The 26,147-nt window shown below is 37.1% G+C and overlaps 1 protein-coding gene across 24 annotated transcripts in view; it reads left to right on the forward strand.

The window, feature by feature from the left end:
* LOC142499506 (titin-like) overlaps positions 1–26,147 on the forward strand; it is a 254,089-nt gene that overhangs the window by 72,897 nt on the left and 155,045 nt on the right. For all 24 annotated transcript variants that reach the window (XM_075608936.1, XM_075608959.1, XM_075608943.1 and 21 more), the window contains 50 exons: positions 12–290; positions 389–667; positions 788–1,072; positions 1,177–1,455; positions 1,557–1,838; positions 1,936–2,214; positions 2,313–2,591; positions 2,689–2,967; positions 3,062–3,349; positions 3,444–3,722; positions 3,822–4,103; positions 4,203–4,481; positions 4,600–4,878; positions 4,989–5,267; positions 5,380–5,667; positions 5,873–6,151; positions 6,373–6,654; positions 7,643–7,921; positions 8,024–8,305; positions 8,402–8,680; positions 8,785–9,072; positions 9,313–9,591; positions 9,692–9,970; positions 10,056–10,334; positions 10,453–10,740; positions 10,867–11,154; positions 11,763–12,044; positions 12,876–13,154; positions 13,263–13,544; positions 13,850–14,128; positions 14,218–14,505; positions 14,636–14,914; positions 15,016–15,294; positions 15,389–15,667; positions 15,800–16,087; positions 16,196–16,483; positions 17,526–17,807; positions 17,988–18,266; positions 18,390–18,671; positions 19,119–19,397; positions 19,888–20,175; positions 20,311–20,589; positions 20,703–20,981; positions 21,085–21,363; positions 21,608–21,895; positions 21,997–22,284; positions 22,893–23,183; positions 23,680–23,967; positions 24,658–24,750; positions 24,840–25,122. In XM_075608936.1, the coding sequence (XP_075465051.1) occupies positions 12–290; positions 389–667; positions 788–1,072; positions 1,177–1,455; positions 1,557–1,838; positions 1,936–2,214; positions 2,313–2,591; positions 2,689–2,967; positions 3,062–3,349; positions 3,444–3,722; positions 3,822–4,103; positions 4,203–4,481; positions 4,600–4,878; positions 4,989–5,267; positions 5,380–5,667; positions 5,873–6,151; positions 6,373–6,654; positions 7,643–7,921; positions 8,024–8,305; positions 8,402–8,680; positions 8,785–9,072; positions 9,313–9,591; positions 9,692–9,970; positions 10,056–10,334; positions 10,453–10,740; positions 10,867–11,154; positions 11,763–12,044; positions 12,876–13,154; positions 13,263–13,544; positions 13,850–14,128; positions 14,218–14,505; positions 14,636–14,914; positions 15,016–15,294; positions 15,389–15,667; positions 15,800–16,087; positions 16,196–16,483; positions 17,526–17,807; positions 17,988–18,266; positions 18,390–18,671; positions 19,119–19,397; positions 19,888–20,175; positions 20,311–20,589; positions 20,703–20,981; positions 21,085–21,363; positions 21,608–21,895; positions 21,997–22,284; positions 22,893–23,183; positions 23,680–23,967; positions 24,658–24,750; positions 24,840–25,122 (13,918 nt within the window). The remainder of the gene's footprint in view (positions 1–11; positions 291–388; positions 668–787; positions 1,073–1,176; positions 1,456–1,556; positions 1,839–1,935; positions 2,215–2,312; positions 2,592–2,688; positions 2,968–3,061; positions 3,350–3,443; positions 3,723–3,821; positions 4,104–4,202; positions 4,482–4,599; positions 4,879–4,988; positions 5,268–5,379; positions 5,668–5,872; positions 6,152–6,372; positions 6,655–7,642; positions 7,922–8,023; positions 8,306–8,401; positions 8,681–8,784; positions 9,073–9,312; positions 9,592–9,691; positions 9,971–10,055; positions 10,335–10,452; positions 10,741–10,866; positions 11,155–11,762; positions 12,045–12,875; positions 13,155–13,262; positions 13,545–13,849; positions 14,129–14,217; positions 14,506–14,635; positions 14,915–15,015; positions 15,295–15,388; positions 15,668–15,799; positions 16,088–16,195; positions 16,484–17,525; positions 17,808–17,987; positions 18,267–18,389; positions 18,672–19,118; positions 19,398–19,887; positions 20,176–20,310; positions 20,590–20,702; positions 20,982–21,084; positions 21,364–21,607; positions 21,896–21,996; positions 22,285–22,892; positions 23,184–23,679; positions 23,968–24,657; positions 24,751–24,839; positions 25,123–26,147) is intronic.

Consider the following 26,147-nt stretch of genomic DNA (forward strand, 5'->3'; position numbering starts at 1 on the left):
TTTTAAATTAGAACCACCGTCATTTGTCAAGAAGATTGAAAATGTAACTGCTATTGTTGGTAACAATGTTACCATGCAAACTGTCGTCAAAGGCTCCGAGCCAATTACTGTCTCTTGGATGAAAGGAAGAGATGCTGTTAAAGAAGATGGCAAAGTGAAAATGACATTTGATAATAACATTGCAACTCTGCATATTAGCAGTGTCCAGCTTAACAATGTTGGAAAATACACATGCGTCGCTGAAAACGATGCAGGAAGCCAGACTTGTTTTGGAGAGTTGATGGTGAAAGGTCAGTTAGCTATACCCAAACTATAAATTTCCACCTGAATGTGAGTCATAGCGACTAAAGTGTCTTCCCTAACGAAAACTTGTCTAATTTTGTTATAGAACCTGCCAAAATAGTTGAGAAAACGGAACTGATTCAAGTGACTGCAGGAGATCCAGCCACTTTGGAATGCACTGTGGCAGGCACTCCAGAACTTAAAGTGAAATGGTTAAGAAATGGAAAAGAAATAGTTTCCGGCAAAAAAAATAGAATTAGCTTTAAAAATAACATTGCTTCTTTGAAGTTTTATTCTGCTGAACTTCAGGAGAGTGGAGAATATTCATTTGAGGTTTCTAATGATGTGGGCAGTAGCAGTTGCAAGACTACTTTTACCGTACTAGGTTAGTATATTCTTTGGCTAATAGTAACCCCATAATATTTTTAGAAAAAACAATAATCTAGTTCTTAAATGCTGACATGTTCATATTGTAATGAACATATTTATTTTCTATCATAAACAGATCGTATCATTACGCCATCTTTTACAAAACCTCTACGGGATATTGACAGCGTAGTCAATGTCTTCTGCCGATTGGAATGCAAAGTCTCAGGCTCTTTACCTATGAAAGTTGCATGGTTTAAGAATGAAAAAGCGTGCACTGCTGATACATACAAAATAGCATTTGTGGAAGGTACCTGCTCTTTGGAAATAAGTCAACTAGACATGAGCGATGCTGGAATTTATACTTGCAGAGCAACCAACTCTGCAGGAATTAAAGAAAGCAGAGGAACTCTCACCGTCAAAGGTTTGATGGATCATTTGTTTTCCTCTTCTTTTAGCTTTAGTTTAAATATAATTCTGAATTTTTTCCTATGGGTTTGTTAAAATGTGTATTCTTAATGCGTTTAGAACCACCAAGCATCATAGTAAAACCAGACTCACAAGATGCATTGCCAGGAGCCACCGTGTGTTTGAAGACCACATTTAAGGGAACACCACCCTTGTCAATAAAGTGGCTGAAGGGTGCTGAAGAGATGAGAACTGGAGGCACTTGCTATATTGCAAAGGAAACGACAGGCAGCTCCCTGGAACTTTATGCAGTGAAAATGTCTGATTCAGGGAATTATATCTGCAAAGTCAGCAATGTGGCTGGCGCTGCGGAATGTAGTGCAAACTTGTTCGTGAAAGGTTCGCATTCTTTTCTTTATCTTTACAGTGATGTTTATGCTCTTTACACTCTTTGGCGTCACATCTTTCTTTGTCTTAATAACTCTCTTTAAACCCTGCAGAACCTGCAGCCTTCATTGAGAAACTAGAACCATCCCAACTTTTCAAAAAGGGTGACTCTGTCCAGTTGGAGTGCAAAGTAACTGGAACGCCGGCTATCAAAATTACTTGGTTTAAAAATGACAGGGAAATCAAAGCCACTGATACATGCAGCATGTCCTTTCTGAACTCCGTTGCCGTTCTTAAGCTTTTCAATATAACCCTTGAACACAGGGGTGAATATGTGTGTCAGGCTAGAAACGAAGCTGGTACAGATACATGTAGCTGCGCAGTCATAGTTAAAGGTGTGTTTGGATCGAATCTAATTTCTTCTAAAACATTAGTTATCCTTTGAAGTTTCCGGGCATATTAATTGAAAGTCATTTTTGTTTTGCACTACAGAACCCCCATCTTTTAGAAACGAGTTTGAAAATGCAGAAGTACTAAGAGACTCGGATGTTATTTTGGAAGGTGAAGTGTTAGGCTCAGCACCATTTGAAGTTGCATGGTTCAAGGACAACAAACCAGTTCGAAGCAGTAGAAAGTACAAAACCTTTTTCCAAGACACAGTGCTTAGCCTTAATATTCTAAGATTTGATTCTGCGGATATTGGTGAATATCAGTGTAGGATATTTAATGATGTTGGAAGCTGCCTATGTAGTTCTCTTGTGACCCTAAAAGGTTAGTACATCTAAAAAAAAGAAACTTTCAGACTTGTGTTTTAAAATTGCAGTTCCGTTGTAAATGTGATATTCATTGAGAATTTATTTTTCTGTCAGAGCCCCCTTCATTTACAAGGAAGATCGAAAACCTTAGTTCACTTATAGGAGGAATGGTTGCATTTCAGTGCGCTGTTAAGGGCTCACAGCCCATCACTGTATCTTGGTGGAAAGACAATGATGAAGTCATGGAAGCTGAAAACATAAAGGCAATATTTAAAAACAATGTGGCTACGCTACACATAACTTCTATTAAAAGCAATCTTGGTGGAAAATACACTTGTGAGGCCAAAAATGATGCAGGAATTCAAAGATGTTCGGCTATACTAGCAGTCAAAGGTTTGTCACATTTCTTTTTGTAACTCTTAAACTACAGTCAATTTGTTAATATAAAAATGTGCCAATTCTGAATTCTAATATCCCCCACTTATAACAGAGCCAGCTACAATCATTGACAAGGCTGTATCCGTAGATGTCTCAGAAGGTGACCCAGCAACTTTACAGTGTAAATTTACAGGAACAAAAGAAATCACAGCCAAGTGGTTCAAAGACGGAAAGGCATTGGCATTTGGCCCAAAATATAAAATCAGCTTTACAGAGAATGTTTCTGTCTTAAAAATCATTGCATCAGACAAGAAAGATAGTGGAGAGTATACCTTTGAGGTGCAAAATGATGTTGGCAGCAGCACCTGCAGCGCATCTATTAATGTCTTGGGTTGGTATTCATTTTTTTAAATTTCTCATTATAGTTTTGTTGAGTTAACATTATAGTTTGTTAACACAGTGTTTCTTTGCTCTGTGTTAATTAGATCTGATAATACCACCATCGTTTACAAAAAAATTGAAGAAAAAGGACAGCGTTAAAGGTTCTTTTGTCAATCTTGAATGTATAGTCTCTGGTTCCCATCCTATAAGTGTTAAGTGGCTAAAGGATGACAAGGAGATTTTGCCCAGTGGAAAGCACAAATATTCTTTCAATGATAACATTGCATTTATGGAAATTAATGCGCTTGAAGCATCAGACAGTGGAACTTATACCTGTTCTGCAACAAATAAAGCAGGAAAGAACCAGTGCAATGGATATTTAACAGTTAAAGGTTTGCATTTTTAATATTTTCCTACTGAGCTTTGCCCATTCATGACATATTTACGCTGACTTTTTGACAACATCCTCTTTTTTGCTTATTTTAGAACCTCCATACTTTATCGAAAAACCTCAGTCACAAGACACTCTACCGTCTTCTAGAGTTCAATTTAAAGCCATTTTGAATGGTACCACACCCATGGTAATAAAGTGGTTTAAAGATAGCAAGGAACTCCTTTCAGGAGCAAATCGTTCAGTTTGGAAAGATGAATCCTCAAGTATCCTTGAGTTGTTATCAGCCAAAGTGTCTGATTCAGGAAGTTACACAGTTCAAATTACCAATGATGTTGGTACAGCAACTTGTAAAGCAACGCTCTTTGTTAAAGGTTGGCCTTCCTTTCTTTTGTATTTAAATTCCTTATTGTTTTAGCAGTAGCCTTGCAGTAATATATAAATAAATCTTGCATTTTGTTGTTTATATCTAGAGCCCCCACGGTTTATTAAGAAGCCAAGTCCAGTTTTGTTCTTAAGGAAAGGAGAATCTACAAGTTTCCAATGCCAAATATCTGGCACACCTGAGATCAAGGTCACTTGGTACTTGGATGGCAATGATGTTACTACGAGTGATAAATACAGAATTTCATTTGTAGACTGCATTGCAACTCTTGACATTGTCAATTCTAATGTTGACGACAGTGGTATATATGTTTGTGAGGCTTCCAATGAAGCGGGTAGTGAAAGTTGCAGTATTGATGTAAAAGTCAAAGGTTAGTTTTCTCAACTCTATTTTTACATCTATATATCAGCGTAGCCCTGTTTTCCTTCTTTTTAGTAAGCTGTTCTGTATTTCTCTTTTTGATTTGTAGAAGCCCCCATTTTTAAAACAGTCCTTGAGCCAGTTGAAGTAGTTAAAGCTTCAGATGTAAAGCTGATTTGTGAAGTTTTGGGCACTCCACCATATGAAGTTACCTGGTTGAAGAACAAAAAAGAGATTCGAAGCAGTAAAAAATATTCCTTGGTTCAAAAGGAGTCAGTGTTTGAACTCCACATTTATAACTATGATTTCTCAGATTCTGGTCAATACCAGTGCACTATATCAAATGATGCAGGAGGCTGCTCTTGCAGTGCCACAGTCAGTATGAAAGGTCAGTTACAGTTAAAGGAGATTACTTTGAGTTGTTTAAGTATCAATATTACAAGAAAAAAAGGCCAAAAAAATAAACTTGTTTTCTTTTTTTCTTATTATTACTTTGAATGATGTAGAGCCACCATCATTTGTTCAGAAGATAGAACATGCTACCACTGTTTTGGGAAACTCCGCTGTTTTTCAATGTGAAGTAGCAGGGTCTGATCCTTTATCGGTATCATGGATAAAAGGAGACAAAATTCTAGAACAAGATGAGAACACCACTATTACCTTTGAGAACAATATTGCTACTTTATATATACGATCGGTTGAGACTGGCCACCCTGGTAGATACACATGTCAGGCGTCCAACGAGTCAGGGATTGAAAAGTGCTTTGCTTCTCTCATAGCACAAGGTTGGTAGGCAATCCTGCTATTATATTTATTTGTTCAAAATATATTAACGCCCACAGTTATAGTATTTGAGGGAGAAATGTGAATTAATTCAAATCAATTTCTACTACAGAACCAGCTCAAATCATAGAAAAAGCTAAGTCAATAAACGTGACCGAGAGAGATCCAGTGACTTTGGAATGTACTGTGGCTGGAACGCCAGAACTTCAAGTGAAGTGGTTTAAGCATGGCAGACAGCTTATGCCAAGTAGATACTATACTTTGAGTTTTGAGGATAATGTATCAAGCTTGAGGATTCAATCCGCAAACAAGGAAGATAGTGGAGAATACATGTTTAAGGTTGAAAATGACTTCGGATACAGTAGTTGCAACGCTTTCTTGACAGTTCTAGGTTTGTATCTCTTACTTTCTTGCTGCTTACTCGCAAATATCTCACAAGCTAGCTTATATTTATATAGATCCTCAGGAATAACTAGCTTTGCTTTGCTGTTTTTGTTGGACAGATCAAGCAATACCACCATCTTTTACCAAAAAGCTAACCAAAATGGATAAAGTTCTTGGATCTTCTATTCAAATGGAATGTAAAGTTTCTGGTTCACTCCCTCTAAACGCTCAGTGGTATAAAGATGGGAGTGAAATCTTGCATGGTGCAAAACACAGGCTTGTTTGCCATGAAAATACAATATCTTTGACCATTGCTAATCTTGATCTTTCTGATAATGGAAAATACACGTGCAAAGTAGCCAATGTGGCAGGAAGTGCTGAATGCAGCAGCATCCTAACTGTCAAAGGTTTGAAATTCTTTGATTTCTATTCTTTTACATTGTTACTTCTTTTTGTTTTATTAATACTTTGAAAAGGAATATAGGTAAAAAAGATTACCTTTTCAGAAACGTTAAAAAAATGCATTTTATTTACCACTCTTGCTAATGGTGATGTACATGAGACCTTTGCTTTTACGTGGTTTACTTAAACACTCTTTCTTCAACGTCGCAGAACCTCCAAGCTTCATTACAAAACCGGAAAGTCAGAAGGCAATACCGGATTCTTTGGTGGACTTTAAAGTTGAAGTTAAGGGAACCCCACCATTCTCAATTAAATGGTTTAAAGAAGAGGTGGAACTCTTTTCTGGAGCAAAATGTTTTCTCGGAATGGAAGGGTCAATAGGTTTCTTAAATCTATTCACAGTTGATGGTTCAAGCAGTGGACGATATACATGCCAAGTTACCAACGATGTTGGTAGCGATTCTTGTAGCACAGTGTTGCTTGTAACAGGTGCGAAGATTTGGTTGTCTTTCTTTGTGTCTGTCGTTTCATTTATGTCAAGTAATGTGTTTTCCGTGTGTATTCTTACAAATGGTCCTCACTTGCACATGTCTTTTGCTGTCTTTTCCTCAGGTTTGGAATATATTAGCAACTACGAAACTGTCTTCTTTCAATTAACTACTCTTTTTTCCCCCCTCTATTTCTTTTCTCTTCTTTCTTTGGCTTCATAGAACCACCAAAGTTTATCAAGAAGTTAGAAACAACGAAAGTATTGAAAGTGGATGACTCTTTCAGATGTGAATGCAAAATAAGTGGATCTCCAGAAATTAAAATCACCTGGTACAAAAATGACAGTGAAATTAAAACCAATGAAAAGTACAGCATGTCATTCATTGATTATATACCGGTTCTTGAAATTAACAACCTCAGCATTGAAGACAATGGAGATTATACCTGTGAAGCAAATAATGATGCTGGCAGTGCAAGCTGCAGTATCAAGGTTATAGTGAAAGGTCAGCAATTGCTTTTCCCTGCTAATAGTTTATACATTTTATCCCAATCGTGTCACAACAGGCAACACAGTATATATTTTGGATAGTACCTCTAGAATTGCATGTGCTAGAAGGTAAAAGGCCTTACAGTATATAAAGAATACTCCATTAATGCCATGTAGTATTAATCATTTATTTTCGCATCAGATCCCCTTTCAAGTTTCATATACTTGATAGAAGCTTTTTATTCAGACAAGGGATTAGGCACCAATGCATAGAAACTCCCATTTAACGCGAGAGTTTCCATTCATAGATTTAAATATACCTTTGTAAAAGTATACTATTAATATTAGTGGGATATGTAGCAAAAATCGTGCTATTTATGGCAAACACTGAGCATCTGCATCGATTTGCGAACAGTGGTATATGTATACATCTTTCAAATATTGCTTCTTACATTTGGGGCAGATCTGTTTGAAGCAGAGGCTAGCGCCACCTACATCTGGCGGATTTATTTGGCGCAAAAAGAGAGGGAAAAACTGCGTGACTTTTGATACATCTCATTATCTTATTATGCTAACTCCCTCTGCCTCTAATTTCTCCTATTACCACTCCCCAAAACCGCTCATGGCGCAAGTGGAGCAAATTGTGGCAAACAATTTAGCAAAGTAACTTGGTACATTGACGCAGCCACGCAGAGTTAACGACTCAATGTACATCGGTTTTGGAGCAATGATCCATTTTGCGGCACTTGATACAGTACATAGCCCCCTAAATATTTGAAGCCCTGTAATGTTCAAAGGCCCATTTACCCCCAAACCAACCCAAAACAACTGCCCATTGAATATTAAAATAAAAATGAAAATCTTGCTTATCTATCTAACATTCCCTATAAACAATGCATTCCATAAGCTTTGTTATGCATTCACGGCATTAAGAAATGCAGAAGTTTATACTTACTTCCATTCACGATATACACTGAATTAACTGGCATGCATTTTTTTTGTAGAGCCCCCTGTTTTTAGCAGGACGCCCAGTCCAACAGAAATCCTTAAAGGTGTCGATGTTAGTCTCGAGTGCGAGCTCTTGGGGACACCACCATTCGAAGTAACTTGGTATAAAGATAGGAGACAAATCCGAAGTAGCAAAAAGTACAAAGTTACTTCTAAAAATCATCTTGCGGGTGTCCACATTCTTAATGTGGAGGCGCCAGACATTGGAGAGTATCACTGTAAAGCAGCAAATGATGTGGGAAGCGACACTTGCATTTGCACTTTGAAATTAAAAGGTAATTATTTTATACAAGCACTATCTTACAAACCTCCTTTTATTTTCAGAAGAAAAACTAGACCCGTTGCATCTTTAATATATCTGTGCATTTTTTGTTCAGAGCCACCAAGATTTGTGAAGAAGGTAGACAGCGTTACAGTTATTTCTGGTGAACCTCTTGAATTACAAGCAGTAATAGAAGGATCGCAGCCAATATCAGTTCTTTGGCTTAAGGACAAAGAAGAAATCATCCGAGAAAGTGAAAATGTTAAGATTTCTCACATTGAAAACACTGCAACTCTTCAGACCAGAAAAGCAGAATGTGCTAATGCTGGAAAATATATATGTCAGATTAAAAACGATGCTGGAATGCGGGAATGCATAGCCAACGTATCTGTTCTAGGTAACAAGCTACAAGCATGACATCCTCAATGCCTTATCATCTACAGTATTAGTAGAAGTGATTCTAACAGCTCAATATGGTTGTGTTTTATTTCAGAGTCAGCAAGGATAGTAGAAAAACCAGAACCAATCAACGTTACTGCAGGAGATGTCTGCACCATTGAGTGCATAGTGGCAGGCACACCAGAGCTGTCCGCTAGCTGGTTTAAGGATGGCAAAGAACTGACCAGTAACCAAAAATATAAAATTAGTCTCCTTAATAATGTAGCCTCTATTAAAATTCTATCTGCTGAAAAGGGAGACAGTGGCGAGTATACATTTGAGGTGAAAAACAATGTTGGAAAAGGCAACTGCATTGCAACAGTCGATGTCCTTGGTTAGTTGGTTTAACTATTACGTTTCCATAATGTTAATCTTCTACAGTATATCTTATTCTTATTCTTAAAACCTTATTTCTTCTTGCTGTCTTTTATTGAATAGATCGAATTATACCTCCTTCTTTCACCAAAAAGCTGAAGGAAACTGCGGGGACATTAGGTTCTTCTGTTCTTATGGAGTGCAAGCTCACTGGCTCACCCCCCATGTCTATTTCTTGGCTCCACAATGGACGTAAAATCTTCAGTGGAGACAAATATGAGCTTGTTTTCTCAGATAATCTCTGTGTTTTGAAAATGAACTATTTGGAATCCTCTGATATTGGTAGTTACACTTGTACAGCATCTAATGTCGCAGGAAGTGACGAATGCAGTGCTACTATGACTGTACAAGGTCAGTACAACTGCTAATTGGCTTAAAGAGTTCTTTATCTGCACACTTTCTTAAAATCTTATATTGTTCTTTAAAAAAATCTTTGGTGAAATGTGTTGCTTTCTTCAATCTCTAGATCACTGATTGTTATAGAATGTGTCTCTTGGTTAAAACATTTGTCTTACATTTCTACAACAAGTAAGATCTATTATTAATGTGTCTTTCAATCTTATCATTTTATTTTGTTCAATGCATCTTCAGAGCCTCCCTCTTTTGTGAAGAGACCTGAACCATCGGAAGCACTACCTGGCATGAATGTGTCATTTACAAGTGTTATAAAGGGAACACCGCCCTTTAAGGTCCACTGGTTTAAGGGAAGCAGTGAACTAACCTCTGGGACCAAATGCAACATCACACTTAAAGATTCATTTGCAATCTTGGAATTGTATGAGTTAGACCCAGTTCACAGTGGGGAATACACATGCGTTGTTTCTAATGATGCAGGGAAAGATTCATGTACAACACATCTATTTGTAAAAGGTAACATTTCTTTTTTTGAATATACTACAGTAGTCTGTTAATTACTACTGTCCCTCTGCCTTATCACAAGCAATGCTAACTATGTGTCTTGTTGAATTAGAACCTGCTGCCTTTGTGAAGAAAATAAAAGATTACAGTATAGAAACAGGAAAACCCATCATTTTGGAAAGCACATACGCTGGTACTCCTCCAATTTCAGTTACCTGGGAAAGGAATGGTGCAGAAATAGCACAAACCGAAAAATGCAATATAACTACTACAGAAAAATCTTGCATACTGGAAATCTTAAGTAGTACCAAAGATGATGATGGGGAGTACACTTGCCGGGTTGAAAATGAAGCTGGGCAGGATGCCTGTCAAGCTTTTGTGACAATACTAGGTGTGTTGTTATGCTATTTTCTCTTAAAGTATCGTTTTTAGGTTGAGCGTTGCATTTTTATTTACTTTGATCCTTCTTCTGCTAGAACCACCTTATTTTGTTACACACTTGGAAGATGTAGAAGCAACAGTTGGGGATTCAACGTCTTTACAATGCCAAGTTGAAGGAACACAAGAAATTAAATTGTCTTGGTACAGAGGAGATACAAAACTCAGATCAACTCCGGGATGCAAAGTGTACTTTTCAAACAATGTTGCAACACTAGCTTTCAGCAGAGTGGATAAAAATGATACTGGAGAATATATCTGCAAAGCGGAAAACAGTGTAGGATCTGCTTCGTCTAAGGCACTACTCACCGTTCAAGGTGATTTTCTTATTCTCGCCGGTTAATTCACTTTCATTTCTTTTTGATTGTAATTTGTAGACAACAACAAAACCAAAGCAGGACATAAAATGTTTATGTTGTACTTATTCTTTTGCAGACCGCCAACTTCCACCTTCATTTGCAAGGAAAATGAAGGATATACGGGAAACTGTTGGGTTGCCAGTGAAATTTGATTGTCGTATAAATGGTTCAGAACCCATTGAGGTTTCTTGGTATAAAGATGGTGTGCTTTTAACAGAAGATCGTAATGTACAAATACTATTTGTAGATAATGTAGCTACTCTTCATATTTTGGAAGCCGATATGGGCCAGACTGGCCAATATTCTTGTACAGCCTCTAATACTATTGGAACAGCTTCATCTACTGCTGAGCTCATAATCTCAGGTTTGTCCTTTTATAATACTTTGCACATGGCCCGGCAGCGTGTGCTAACATAAGAATACGGGTGCACAACATTTTCCTCCTAGATGGAATTGTACTAAGCGTTTTGCTATTCCTTTTAATTTATAGAACCAAAGACGCCACCCTTCTTTGATAGAAAAGCTGTACCGGTAGGTGCCATTCTTGGAGAGAGTGCAGATTTTGAGTGCCATGTTTCTGGAACACAACCAATTAAGGTGATATGGACCAAAGATAACAAAGAAATCAAAACAGGAGGAAATTATAAGATCACCTATATTGGTAACACAGCTCATCTGAGAATTCTAAAAGTAGGCAAAGGAGATTCAGGCCTATACTCTTGTCTAGCTAGCAACGATGTTGGAAAAGAATCTTGTTCAGCTGAACTGGGTGTGAAAGGTATTTTGACCATTATCTATCACTAAATGCACTAAAGAACACAGAAAGTGTGTGTTCTCCACTTTGTACTATATACCTATAAGAAAATATGGTAAAGTTTTGGTAAACTTCTTGTATGAAATTGCAACTGAAATACGGTAATACTTTGCTTTATGAAGATGAGAACTCTTCTCTGTGTTGTATGTATTTCTGTTGTGTCTGTTTTTTCATATTCTCAACGTGTACATGTTTTCTTATGCAGAATCCATCATCATCGAGGTATGAGTTCCTTGATGTAGAGTTACTATATTTAGATTTAGGGGATTTTAAAGATTAGGTTTTTTTGGAGAAAGTAGTAAAAATACTATTCAACTGAAGAAAAAATATATGTTTTGATGGCATCCGTTCATATTAATCTTATTATTTTCCTATTCAGTACATGAGAGAATGTCTTCTCAATAATAGATTTTGTTACTATCCCCAATACAAACAACATTACAAATGCCCCCATTGCAAGCACAAAACGTAAAACAAACTGCATGATAATTAGAAAACTCCAGTATTTCTCATCAATGCTACTAATGATTATTTGCATGTCCCGATAGTTATTTTTTCCTCTACTTTCATAGAACCTCCAAAGTTTGTTAAGAAGCTAGAACCTTCAAGAATTGTGAAATGTGGTGACTCTTCTCAGCTTGAGTGCAAAATTAGTGGATCTCCCGAAATTAGAGTCGTATGGTACAAAAACGACACTGAGCTTCAACACAGTGAAAAACACAGATTATCCTTCATTGACTCCTTGGCAGTGCTTGAAATTACAAATGTCAGCAATGAAGACACTGGAGATTACACATGTGAAGCTCATAATGATGCAGGCAGTGCAAGCTGCTCTAGTGCAATCACAGCAAAAGGTTAAATGTCACTTTATCTCTTCTTCTGCTTACTATCTTATATTTTCTATACAGAGAGTTTTGTATAAATAACAAGCAATTTAACATATTTAGGTAGTTTCTGTACACTGTTTAAACACATTAACTTCAACTTTAGTCGTATCATGTAAAATATTATTCCAAATTATACTTTATTCCTTTACAGTTTAACCATATTCCCAAATAGTACAACAAGGTAGAATATTACCATTACTACAGTATATAATGTCACCAGACGCATTCGCTGTTTTTGCTTAAGCAGCGAATAAACATTTCGCTATTTTATTATTTATTTGATTTACATATTTTGTACTGGTGTGTTTCCTGATGGAGGAAAGTATTAATCCCATCCTACCATTCTGGAGATATAGGCCCATATTTACTAAATAATCTTTTGTCACCAGACACCATGCAGTGGTCTGAAACACTATCAACTTGAATGGACTGTAAAGTGTCTTCCAGCAGAATGGCATTTAATAAGTATAGACCATTGTGCTCAGAATTTTGTTAATACACTGAGTTCCTGGAATGGAAAACATGGCTGTCTGGCTTGATCCTGCCAACAGCTAATCCGTAACTGGGACTAGTGGTATCAGCCTTAATCGCTTAATAGTTTGTCGGTTAGTAAGAAATCCATCAGTAGTCATGTTAATTACGACCATAGTGTTTAAACACATTCCTTAGAATAAGGGCTTATCTACTGAAGAATCATTGCAATCCCCACAAAAGAGAGTTATATGTATTTTTGGGAGAGATTGCTTTCTTAATTACAGTAACTTTAACCTTTAAGACATTTTTGTTTTGTTTTTATAGAACCTCCTGTTTTTGTCAGAAAGCCCACACCAGTGGAGGTTTTAAAAGGTATTGATGTCAGTTTTGAATGTGAACTTCTGGGAACCGCACCATTCGAAGTTGCATGGTTCAAAGATAGGAGACAAATCCGAAGCAGTAAAAAGTTCAAGATCACTTCCAAAGATGCTCTTGCTAGCATCCACGTTCTCAATGTAGAATCATCAGATATTGGGGAATATCAGTGCAAGGCAGTGAATGAAGTTGGAAGTGATAACTGTGTCTGTGCTATCAAGTTCAAAGGTTTGTAAACTGTACACACCGCCCATATAAAAAAAAATATATATTTTGTGTTCTTATTTTACACAAAAATGAATCTCATCAATCGTGGATACCTGTTTTCTTCAATAGATCCGCCAAGATTTGTGAAGAAACTAAGTGATATCACATGTCTTATTGGTGAAACAACGGAGTTGCAAGCAACAACAGAAGGCTCCCAGCCCATATCAGTCATCTGGCTTAAGGACAAAGGAGACATTGTTAGAGATAGTGAAAATATAAGAATATCTTATGATGACAACTTTGCAACTCTACAAATTGTCAGCACAGAGCCATCAAGTGCAGGAAAATATACATGCCAGGCTAAAAATGAAGTCGGAATGAGAGAATGTGCTGCCATCCTTTCTATTCTAGGTTGGTAAATTAAAGGGAATTTACATCTTTATACCTCAAAATCTGTGCTTAAGGGCTTAATTTTAACATTAATATTAGTCGGTCACATTGGGTGATCACAGTAAACGCAGTATTCAGCTGCAATACAGTATGTTGGCAATTGTGTCATTTTGCCCAGAAGAGCAACTTTGACTGTCAACTATTGTAGCTCAACAAGGCAGTTAGTGTCATTGTCCCTATTTTAAAACAGTACAGTTTTGAAATAGTGGCTTTAAAGTATTTTACAACTAAATGTTAAGAGAGTGTACATCTTAATTTTGTTTCAGAACCAGCAAGAATTGTAGAGAAACCGGAACCAACAAGAGTTACAGCGGCAGACACCTGCTCCTTAGAATGTACTGTTGCAGGTTCACCAGAACTTGTTGCTAAATGGTTTAAAAATGGAAGCGAAGTCAGGAATGACAATAAGTACTCAATCAGCTTCTTCAACAAAGTTGCAACACTTAAAATTCTGTCTGCCGAAAAGGGAGACAGTGGGGATTACACTATCGAGGTGAAAAATGAAGTTGGAGAAAGCAGCTGCACTGTATCAGTTGAAGTTCTCGGTTAGTTTGGTCTTATTTTATTATTAACATTTTCAGTGCTCTTCCTCAATTGAACCCGATGGAAATATTTTGGTTTCTTACTTTCACAGATCGTGTCATTCCACCATCTTTCACAAGAAAACTCAGAGATACTAACAGTGTGTTGGGATCTTCTACCCACTTGGAATGCAAAGTATCCGGATCTCTCCCTATTTCTGTTTCTTGGTATCAAAATGGAAACCCAATACTTGGCAGCGATAAACATGAAATTGCCTTCTCAGACAACGTCTGTGCTTTAACTGTGCATGCACTGGGATCTGAAGATGTTGGAAATTACACCTGTGAAGCTTCTAATGTTGCTGGAACTGATGAATGTGGTGCAGCCCTGACCGTTCAAGGTCAGTAAAAGTTGTCCCCCTTACACAGTGACTCTTCATAAAAAAATAAACAAAAATCTTTGACTTAGAAATTAAATTTGCAGCTTCTTTAACAGTAAACTTACCTATTCTTTTATCCGTTTGTACTTAGAACCACCTTCTTTTGTGAGGAAACCTGATCCACAGGAAGTGTTACCTGGTTCTAACGTGACCTTTACAAGTGTCATTAAAGGAACACCCCCATTTAAAGTGCACTGGTTTAGAGGAAGCAGTGAACTGCTACCAGGCAGTAACTGTAACATTTCTTTGAAAAATTCATTTGCTGCATTGGAGTTGTACAATGTAGAAACTTTACAGAGTGGAGACTACACTTGCCAGATAAGCAATGATGCTGGTAAAGATTCATGCACAGCACATCTTTTTGTGAAAGGTTAGTTGTGATAACTATTTACACTGTAAAGTTAAATGTCTTGTTCTTTCCGTACCTACATATATATATTTTTTCTTATTTTCTTTGTTCTTCTTCAATAGCGCCAGCAACTTTTGTGAAGAAATTAAATGATTCCAGTGTTGAGACGGGAAAGCCCATTACATTGGAGTGCACCTATATCGGTTCTCCCACAATTCTTGTTATATGGAAAAAGAATGGTAAAGAAATAAGCCAATCTGAAAAGTGTAGCATAACCACAACAGAAAAATCTTGCATATTGGAAATATTTAGTGCCACACAGGAGTTTGATGGGGAATACACTTGTCAAGTGGAAAATGAGGCTGGCCAAGATACATGCCGGGCCAATTTATCAGTTCTAGGTTTGTATTTATTTTGCGTCTACTGAATTCTAACATAATAGCAGTTATTTTAGCTTTTATTCTATGGTACTTATTATACTAATTTATTCTTTAGAACCGCCTTATTTCCTTGCACAATTTGAACCACTGGAGGTTACAATTGGAGAATCTACATCTTTGCAATGCCAAATTGGAGGAACACCAGAAATAAAAGTGTCTTGGTATAAGGGAGATACAAAGCTGAGGTCAACTCCAGCTTACAAAATGTACTTTAAGAACAATGTTGCTACATTAGTTTTCAGCAAAGTGGAAAAAAATGATAGCGGAGAATATATTTGCAAAGCAGAAAACAGTGTTGGATCTGCCTCTTCGACCGCTCTATTCACTGTACAAGGTGAATATTTTCTTTCTTACAGCTATGCCACTTTTCCACACGATTGCTTAAATATGAAAATATTTGTTGAATGAAAACATACAATATTTCACGTTGGTAAGTTCTTTTGACTGTAAGCTTGTTCTTTTGCAGAGCGTAAGGTTGCACCTTCATTTGCAAGGAAAATAAAGGATGTTCAGGAAACTGTTGGCTCACCTATCACTTTTGACTGCCGCATAAATGGTTCTGAACCAATTGAGGTCTCTTGGTATAAAGATGGCACTCTGTTGAGAGATGACAATAATGTACAAACCTCATATATAGACAACATAGCAACTCTTCAGATATTGAGCACTAGCATTGACTATGTTGGTCAGTATTCTTGCACAGCTTCAAATCCTGTTGGCACTGCATCTTCCAGTGCTAAGCTTACTCTCACAGGTTTGTTTTAAGCATTCTATACGTATCTCATTGTCTGTGAATGCAATGTAACACATTCCATCATGTCTTGCAGAAGGGTATAATTATGATCTTTCTCTTAACTTCCAGAGCCCAAATCACCTCCTCTGTTTGATATCAAATCTGCATCCAGCGACGTTCCAGTGGGAGAAGCTGCTAGTTTTGAGTGCCACGTTACTGGAACACAGCCATTTAAAGTCACCTGGGCAAAAGACAACAGAGAAATCCGCCCTGGTGGAAACTACAAGATTAGCTTTACAGAAAACAGAGCTAGCTTAAAGATTCTAAAAGTGGGCAAGGTCGATTCTGGTGTTTACACATGCTATGCCAGCAATGAAGTTGGAAAGGATTCTTGCTCAGCCACACTTGGTGTACAAGGTATTTATCAGCAAAACAAAAGATTTGCATGATAATCTTTATTAGTTTGGTTCTTGTTTTTTTTTTATGTAACACACAGAAATATGAAGACCCATATTTATCAAGTGCTGATGTGCCATAGGACACTTTGCATTTAGTAAATATGTACTTATGTGCCCTATATACAATATAATATTTATGGTTTAATGTGCGTAACATCTTTTGTGATTTAGTGAATAATGCTTTAGACAAATGGTACAAATTAAAATATATGGAGACATATAATTAGTAACCACTTCAATCTAATATATGAACTGATTTGCAGTTTGTGGTCAAATTTGGCCCAAAGATTCAACAGCATAAGAGCTTGATTACTCAGTGTAGACTTACATTATATCTGGCCAATGGATATAATGATGGCGCTCTTTCCTTTTCACTGTGTTAGAGACCTTAATCAAACACCAGTTCTGTGCTTGCTGTGCAGATGGGCAATTACAGCCAAAGTTGCTTTCTTGCAATCGCTGGCTACTTTTCACACACAATTTCTTCAAAGTACATGTCTCCTCTAATACAGAGATACAAAGTACTCACAAGTTCATAATGCAATTCTCCATTTAATGTGATAGCCAAGAACAATGGAATAACAACGTGTCAGGTCCCATATGGACCTGTCATCAGGTTGGCTGCACAAGCAGGGTGTGTTTTGTTGGCGGCACAAGCAGGTTTCTTTCTCTTTGTCTGAGCCTGTTTCCCTGCACTTTGGAATTGTACTACTTTTCACACACACATCTTGTTTTCAGCTTTTGTAAGGTGTCATAAGACTTGCTTACAAGCTCAGAAAGGACGTTCTATTCTAGATCTTTTATTTCCACATCAAAGCTGCTTAGGTTCCTTATTGTCATTGTGTATACATCCTTAGTTCTAAACCTAGTTTGTGGTATGCAGATCTAGAAATATGTTATCCCCGTTTCCGTCTCTTTGCTTGTTGCTCTTATAAATAAAGACATACAATACAATACAATAAATGGTGTTTAATACATTCCTTGTTTTGGACATTTTATAGAACCTCCACGATTTGTTAAAAAGTTAGAATCTTCAAAAGTTCTGAAACAAGGAGATTCTGATCGCTTTGAATGCAAAATAAGTGGATCCCCAGAGATCAAAGTTGTATGGTTCAAAAATGATGCTGAAATTCAACATGGTGGAAAATATGCAATACAGTTAATCGATTCTGTGGCAGTCCTTGAGATTAATGATGCCGTCATTGAAGACACTGGAGACTATACTTGTGAAGCCCATAATGATGCTGGTAGTGCAAGCTGCAGTACTGCACTAAAAGTCAAAGGTCAGTATACTTTTAGTTGTCTGTATGCCCTTTACATATAAGAGTAAGAACATACAAGGCAGTTTGAGATCACAGAAAAAATAATAATAATATTAATACTTTTAATCTTTTATGTAGTAGTAAACCTATTTTTATTAAGGGGAAATCATTAAAAAAAAAACATAATCTGTTTTGTTTTAGAATCCCCACTTTTCATCAGAAAGCCTGATCCAGTACTGACATTGAAAGGTGTCGATGTAACCCTTGAATGTGAGTTGAAGGGCACTCCACCATTTGAAGTGTCATGGTACAAAGACAGAAGAGAAATTAAAAGCAGCAAAAAGTACAAGATCATCACTGAAAATTACATTGGCAGCATTCACATTCTTAAAGTAGATGCTGGGGACATTGGTGAATATCAATGCAAAGCAGTTAACGATGTTGGAAGTGACACCTGTCTATGTTCTATTACGTTGAAAGGTTGGTAACAAGTTTATAAAGCTTTTGGTTAATGTATATATTTAACTTTCTTATGAATGGTCATTCTTTGTGTTCTTCATCTCATCTTGTATTCTGCATGTTACCACCTCTTTTCTCCAATAGAACCTCCACGGTTTGTAAAGAAGCTTGAGAATTTCACCGCTGTTGTTGGAGAGCCAGCTGAAGTACAAGCTGTGGTAGAGGGCACCCAGCCAATTACAGTAATATGGCTGAAGGACAAGGAAGAAGTTGTTAGAGAGAGTGAAAACATCAGGATTTTATTTGTGGACAACGTTGCAACTCTTCAGTTTGCCACTACAAAACCAGAAAATACAGGAAAATATACTTGCCAGATTAAAAATGAAGCCGGAATCCAGGAATGCTTTGCCAATTTATCAGTTCTAGGTAAGTAGTGTCCAAGATTAGACCTTATTTTATTATTATTATTTTAAACTATTTACTTCTGCAAGTGTCTGCAAAGCATTGTGCTATATTCTAATGTTTGTGTATAAGAGCATTTAATATATTAAACTCATGTGCCTATATTTACTAAAGCATGGTAAACCTTAGTTCATTTTATGGCCCACTTGCATTGACTCAAGGTGCACAACAGGTTATGGACATTAATGTTTTAGTGGTTCTTTTAAAGGCAATTTAAGCATTTAGCATGTAATTCTGACAAAGGGGCAAGTACAACCTTTGAGTGTACATGAGTGAAACAGTTGTGGCACTCAGTTTTATTTAGGGGTTTCCCAATATTCTTGGCCCTTCAGCAATAAAATTATTCAAGTATACTCTATCCCTAATAATCTGACTTTTGCTATATAAAATATATTTACCTTTTCATTTCAGAACCAGCAATAGTTGTTGAAAAGCCACAACCAACTAGAGTTACTGCTGGAGATTCATGTACCCTGGAGTGCACAGTTGGCGGAACTCCAGAACTTATAACTACATGGTTTAAGGATGGAACAGAATTGACAAGTGATGACAAATACAAAGTTAGCTTCTTTGGAAAAGTTTCTACTCTAAAAATACTCTCAACTGGGAAGGCTGATAGTGGGGAATATGCTTTCGAGGTGAAGAACAATGTTGGTAAAAGCAGCTGCACTGCCATCGTTGATGTTTCAGGTTGGTTACAGTACTCACTTTTCTTTTTAAATAACTTATTGTCCTTTAAATTTAGCTACCTACTAATTGAAATCAACACACCAATCTTATTTCTGTTTTAGATTGTTTTGTTAATATTGGCATGTTTCTTATTTAACCTCCAAAATCACATAGTTCCCATTTCGGTATTCCTTCAACTTCCTTTGAAGTGAATAGTTGTTGTCCTATCCTGCTTCTCACCACATTGGATAGGAACCACTGAGTATTGTAGTAAGATATCGTTGTCTGACCTTTTTAAAAAAAAGATGCAACACTCTCTTTTCTTTTGTGTTGTAAGATTCTCTCATTGTATCTGATGATGCTAGAAGTGGTAATGACATAAAAGTTTGCAGTATCAAGATGATCTTTTAGACCCCTGTATCAGCTTTGGCTGCCTGTAAAACGTACACACGTTAAAGGGATAGATATGAGATATACATATATTTATTGGTTCTGTGTTTTTATTGCACAGATCGAATTATTCCTCCATCTTTCACACGAAAACTCAAAGAAACAAATGGCCTGCTAGGGTCAACCATCCTGGTGGAATGTAAAGTATCTGGATCACCACCTATTGCTGTGTCTTGGTCTTTCGATGGCAATGAAATCATTAGTGGGGACAAATACCAGTCAACTCTTACAGACAATACATGTTGTTTGAAAGTAAGCAATCTAACACCATCAGATGCTGGAAATTATTCTTGTCATGCCACCAACGTAGCAGGAGCTGATGAATGCAGTGCCGTTTTGTCTGTTAAAGGTTAGTCACATTGACTATGCTGTAGTTTGAACTGCACATAGATTATAAATCTTTTTTTATATCTTCTAAATTCTAAATATAATGGGAGGCTTCCTTTACTGACATCTATATGATCATGTTTTTATAAATATTTAGAGCCACCCTCATTTGTGAAGAGGCCTGATCCAGTGGAGGTTCTTCCTGGTGCAACAGTTTCCTTTACAAGTGTGATTCGTGGAACCCCACCATTCAAGGTTACTTGGTATAAAGGGAGCACGGAACTCTTGGCTGGAAGTGAATGCAGTATCACACTGAAAGATTCAATTGCAGTTCTGGAGCTGTATAATGTTAATAGTCGCCAGAGTGGGGATTATTCATGTCACGTCAGTAATGATGCTGGAAAGGATTCATGTACAACACAACTATTTGTGCAAGGTTGGTCCAAGAAGCAGTTTCCTTCTTATACTTTGTTTGAAATCCCTGCATGTCCGTCTACATCTGTCCATGCTGACACATTTATAACTTTTCCCAACTTTGGTTTCCTGTAGAACCCGCAGCATTTGTGAAGAAACTAAATGATTGTAAGATAGATTCAGGGAAGCCAATTGTTTTGGAATGCACATACATTGGTACCCCTCCGATATCAGTCACATGGCAGAAGAATGGAGTTGAAATCACCCAATCTGAAAGATGTAGTATAACGACAACAGAAACATCTTGCATACTAGAATTTTCCAGCAGCACAAATGATGATGATGGTGTATACACCTGCCATGTAGAAAATGGGATTGGAAATGATACCTGTCAAGCAACTTTATCAGTGTTAGGTGTGTATCCACCCTTTTCTTCAGTTGATTTCTTAATTCACACAATATTTTGGCACTTTTTCTGTTACTAATTATGATTTGCTTTTGTTTGTTTGTCCATTAGAACCACCATACTTTATTACACCTTTGGAGCCTGTGGAGGTCACAGCAGGTGATTCTGCATCTTTACAATGCCAAATTCAAGGCACGCCAGAAATAAAAGTATCTTGGTACAAAGGTGATACAAAACTTAGGCAGACTGCTGCTTACAAAATCCACTTTAAGAACAATGTTGCTACTCTTGTTTTCAACCAAGTGGATATGCATGATTCTGGTGAATACATATGCAAAGCAGAAAACCTCATTGGGGCTGCATCTTCCTCAACTCTTCTAACTGTGCAAGGTAAAAAAAAACAAAAAAAAACAAAAAAAACTAAGGTTTGCATATTTATAACATATAGTTTAATTGAATATTTTTGTTATGCAAATGGCACTAATCATGTTGGCAAGTCGACGTACAGTGTGGAATGTTGAAATTGACATTTGTATCTATTTAACTGCTACAGCTTCCGGCAAGCTTCGTTGCATCACGCAGTGCCCAGAAATCTTTCAACAATCTTTACTGTATCATGCTTGTTTTTCTGCAGAACGTAATCTTCCACCTTCTTTTGCAAGAAAAGTGAAGGACATTCAGGAAACCGTTGGCTTACCTGTCACATTTGAATGTCAAATACTTGGTACAGAGCCGATTGAGGTCTCTTGGTATAAAGATGGTGTACTCTTAAGAGATGATTATAATAATCAAATATCATATATAGATAATACCGCTACTCTTCAAATCTTGCAAACTGACAAACACCATATTGGACAATATTCTTGTACAGCTTCCAATTTTGTTGGAACCTCTTCTTCTAATGCCAAACTCATTCTTACAGGTTTGTTCGTTTTCTCTTTGCAATATTTCGCATTATCGTGTTATGCTTTCTGATGTGGTTTAAAAACATTTTTTTTTTATATAATTTGTATCAACTTTTAGAGGGTAAGAATCCTCCGTTCTTTGATGTGAAACCCTCACCAGTTGATGTTCCTGTGGGAGACCCCGCAGAATTTGAATGTCATGTTACGGGAACACAGCCAATCATAATGACTTGGTCAAAAGAGAACAAAGAAATAAGAACTGGAGGAAACTACAAAATCACCCAACTGGAGAATACAACACATTTGACAGTTCTGAAGGCTGATAAAGGAGACTCCGGGCAGTATTCATGCTCGGCCAGTAATGATGCTGGAAAAGATTCTTGCATAACTAAACTTACCGTACAAGGTATTAATTTCTTTTGCATGACTCATTAAACAAGTACTCTTCCAGTATTCGGAAAAACACTACAGAACTTGTTGAAAAAAGTATTGAACAGTTCAATTAATTTAACATAATTGACCACATGTGCCCTTGCCAAAGGCTTATAACTGTTTAATCATCACTTACATCTTCCACTATATGGTACTGACCACTTTATTATCTTTTTAACAAAACCGTGTCCAATAACAGATGTGTGCTTTAATACCCTCTTGTGGTTTCACCAAATATTATTTCTTGACATCCTTTTTATAGCACGGGCCCTTGATACATTACTACTCCATTTAAATACAATTTGAATATAATTTTATTTAGCCCAGTGAAAGATTTCAGATGACTAGAATCGCATGAAATATTGTATATTTTAAATATATTGCTCAATAGTTCAATAAATATACAATTTAATCTGGAGATGGTTAGTGTTGGTGTCAACTTCACGAAAGGAATTTTAATATTTTGTAATATTACATTTGTGTGGCTTCCAAAAATATACCAGAAGCTGTAGGGCAACATTGTTTTAAGAAAGAAGTAGGTATAAAGGGATTATTCTTATGCATATATTCATTTTTTTACAGAACGAAAAGTACCCCCATCTTTCACAAAGAAGCTGTCTGAAACAGTTGAAGAAACTGGAGGCAACTTGGTTAAACTTGAAGGCCGTGTTGCTGGTTCTCAGCCACTTATTGTTTCATGGTTCCAGAACAATCAAGAAGTCCAACAAACTCCAAACAATGAAATCACATTCAGAAACAATGTGGTGCTTCTTCAAATTAAGAAAGCGAGTCTGCAAGATGCTGGCCTATATACCTGCAAAGTGTCAAACGATGCAGGAAGTGCATTATGCACCTCTTCAGTACTCATCAAAGGTGAGATTTCATGACATGAAACATGCAGGATCTAGTAAAATTACCTGGAACCAGGATCTAACACTTCAATTAAACTAGTGTTAGCACTAAGCCATTATTTTACACTGCCTGGCCTAGATTTTTTTTTAAAAGATGCCAAACGACTCAAGATCATTGGGTCAGATTGAGCCAGTTCTTGTTTCCCAAAGGATTCTGGGATTCATAGTACTGCTTTTTCTATTGAGAAAATAAGAGAAAATTGAGGACAATTTCAGTCAGTCACAATGACCTTGCAGTATCCATAATTCGCTGATATATTGCACATTATGCTTGAAAATACATGCAAAGCAAATTGGTCCCATTTTACATCAGGCCAAGTCATTCTTTCAGTCCCCATCAACCAAAAGAGTTAGGTGATACAGTTAAATTTCTACCTGTCCTTCTGTACTTTTATATTTTAGTTATTAACTTACAGTGACTTTTCCTGTAATCTTACAGTGATTATTTTTGTTCTCAGAACCTAAAATGCCACCAGTGTTTGATGTAGCACTATCACCTGTGACAGTAACTGAAGGAGAGGCCTTGCAGCTCAGCTGTCACGTGAATGGATCACAGCCAATAAGGATTCAGTGGTTAAAGGCTGGGCGAGAAGTCAAATCTTCTAACACATGCAGCTTAACCTTTGTCAGAGGAACTGCCGCATTAGAACTGAAAGCTGCTTCTAAGACTGATTCAGGCGATTACTTATGTAAAGCAACCAATGCTGCAGGAAGTGAATCATGTACATCTAAAGTTACTATCAAAGGTATGTGTGAAAAAAGTGTAATCACCAAAGAAAAGCCACCAAAGATCACCAAAAATGCAAGATAGTTTTAATTACTCAATTCCTACCTGACCAATAGTTATCTTAGTACAATAAGTGTTGTTAAATATAAGGCATTATTTGTAAGACAAAGCAAGGTTAAAATATGTTTAAGTATATTGGAATTGATTGTTTTAAAACATATAAAGGAAGCCAATGGTCCTGACACGTTAACTAAACCCAAATGTTTGAATGCTGAATTCAATGTTTGTTTATGCACTCATTATTATCACAGCTTCATGTATACAAAACTTAAGCTTTCATGCAGAAAACCATCGCAAGACCGTTTGAAGTTTGAATTAATTATACCAAATCAAATTTGAAATTGTAGTGTGCTGAAAACAATTTACAATAGTTTTTTGAAGAAAGTAGCTCAAAATGTTAGTAGTGGTATTGGTCCTGGGGAAGTGTACATTTATTGCAGGTTGTGATATTTTTTAGTGGACTTCATAGATGAAGCTTCAAGTGTAATGACACACACAGTACACTTGGTGAAGTGAGTTTTGAGGTTTCAAAATCTCTATACTCAAATTGTGATCAATTTTAGCAAGAATGTCATGTTTTTTAATGAATAAACGTGGAATTTATTATATTTTATTAAAATTGACCATTTCGCTTGAAACTATTTTTCAGACAAATCAGCACCAGCAGCAGCAGTAAAGAAAGGACCTGTAGAAGGAAAACTCTTCTTTGTTTCTGAACCTTCCAGCCTTAAAGTAGTAGAAAGTAAGTGTATTTCTATTATCAAAACGTTCTCTCTTCTTCTGCTTTCCACTGCAGTGACCAGATATGTATCAACTTTGTTTTCTCTTCAGAGGGCACCGCGACATTCATTGCTAAAGTTGGTGGTGATCCAATCCCCAATGTGAAATGGTTGAAGGGTAAATGGAGACAACTCAACCATGGTGGTCGTATTGTTGTCCAACAGAAAGGAGATGAAGCGAAACTAGAAATTAAAGATGTAACGAAAACCGATTCCGGACAGTACAGATGTGTGGCCGTTAACAAACACGGTGAAATTGAGTGCAACCCTAGTCTGGAAGTCGAAGAAAAGAAACAGGCGGCTCCTGAGGGCGACCTTCGTGCAAAACTGAAAAAGTAAGTAATGATGTAAAATTATTGCAGTGACTACATTTTGGAGGTTGGGGTTAGAGGTTAAAGTTGTCATAGGGCTATAGTTTCATATTGTTTCAGCTTGACATGCATTTCTAGATTAAATAAATAAGCAGAGTTCTACTAGCCATATTGGTAATGGATGCATTATAGGTTGTTATAAGTTTTATAGGTCTTATAGGGAATATAGGCAAGTGTGTTACAAGAAGCACTAACAAAACACAGAGGATCTTGGCACAGCATCGCTTCAGGAAAAAAGCCTCAAGAAAAAAGCTTCAAAAGATTGTCAGAGGTCTACCCAGATATAAAATCATTTATTGTAGATTCATGGAGGTAGTAAAAAAAAGTATCTTACGCATTTCATTGTAAAAGCGCTTTGTCGGGGAATGATTTACCCAAACTTCAACTGAAACATTTATACTCTAGTTAGTAATCACCATGTTTATAAATATAGGCGTGTAGTGATCTCATTGTCAGTGCTATGAATGATGAAAATGTATCTATACCCAATAGTTGTCTGTTTCACCAGACAAATCCTATAGATATATCTAATAAGACAACATTCAATGATATAACCAACATCTTGAGAGGTCATAAAAAGGAGAAAAACTTTCATATATATATATATATATATATATATATATATATATATATATATATATATACTGTATATATATATATATATACAGCTAAACCCCGTTATAACGCGGGTCTCGGGGTCCACCCCGAGACCACCGCGTTACTAACGGGGTCGCGAGAAAAAAAAATGGCCGCCGCGCTTTAGCGCATATTCATCCCGCGGGACAGGAGATGGGAGCGGGCATGTCCCTCCGCTCCCCGCTTCCCCCTGTCACCGCGGGACAGGCCGCGGGGCAGGAGATGGGAGCGGGGATGTCTCTCCTGTCCCCGCTTCCCCCTGTCACCTCGGAACAGGCCGCGGGGCAGGAGATGGGAGCGGGGATGTCCCTCCTGTCCCCGCTTCCCCCTGTCACCTCGGGACAGGCCGCGGG

This window comes from Ascaphus truei, chromosome 7 (assembly GCF_040206685.1).
Source record: "Ascaphus truei isolate aAscTru1 chromosome 7, aAscTru1.hap1, whole genome shotgun sequence".
NCBI classification, from domain to species: Eukaryota; Metazoa; Chordata; class Amphibia; order Anura; family Ascaphidae; genus Ascaphus; species Ascaphus truei.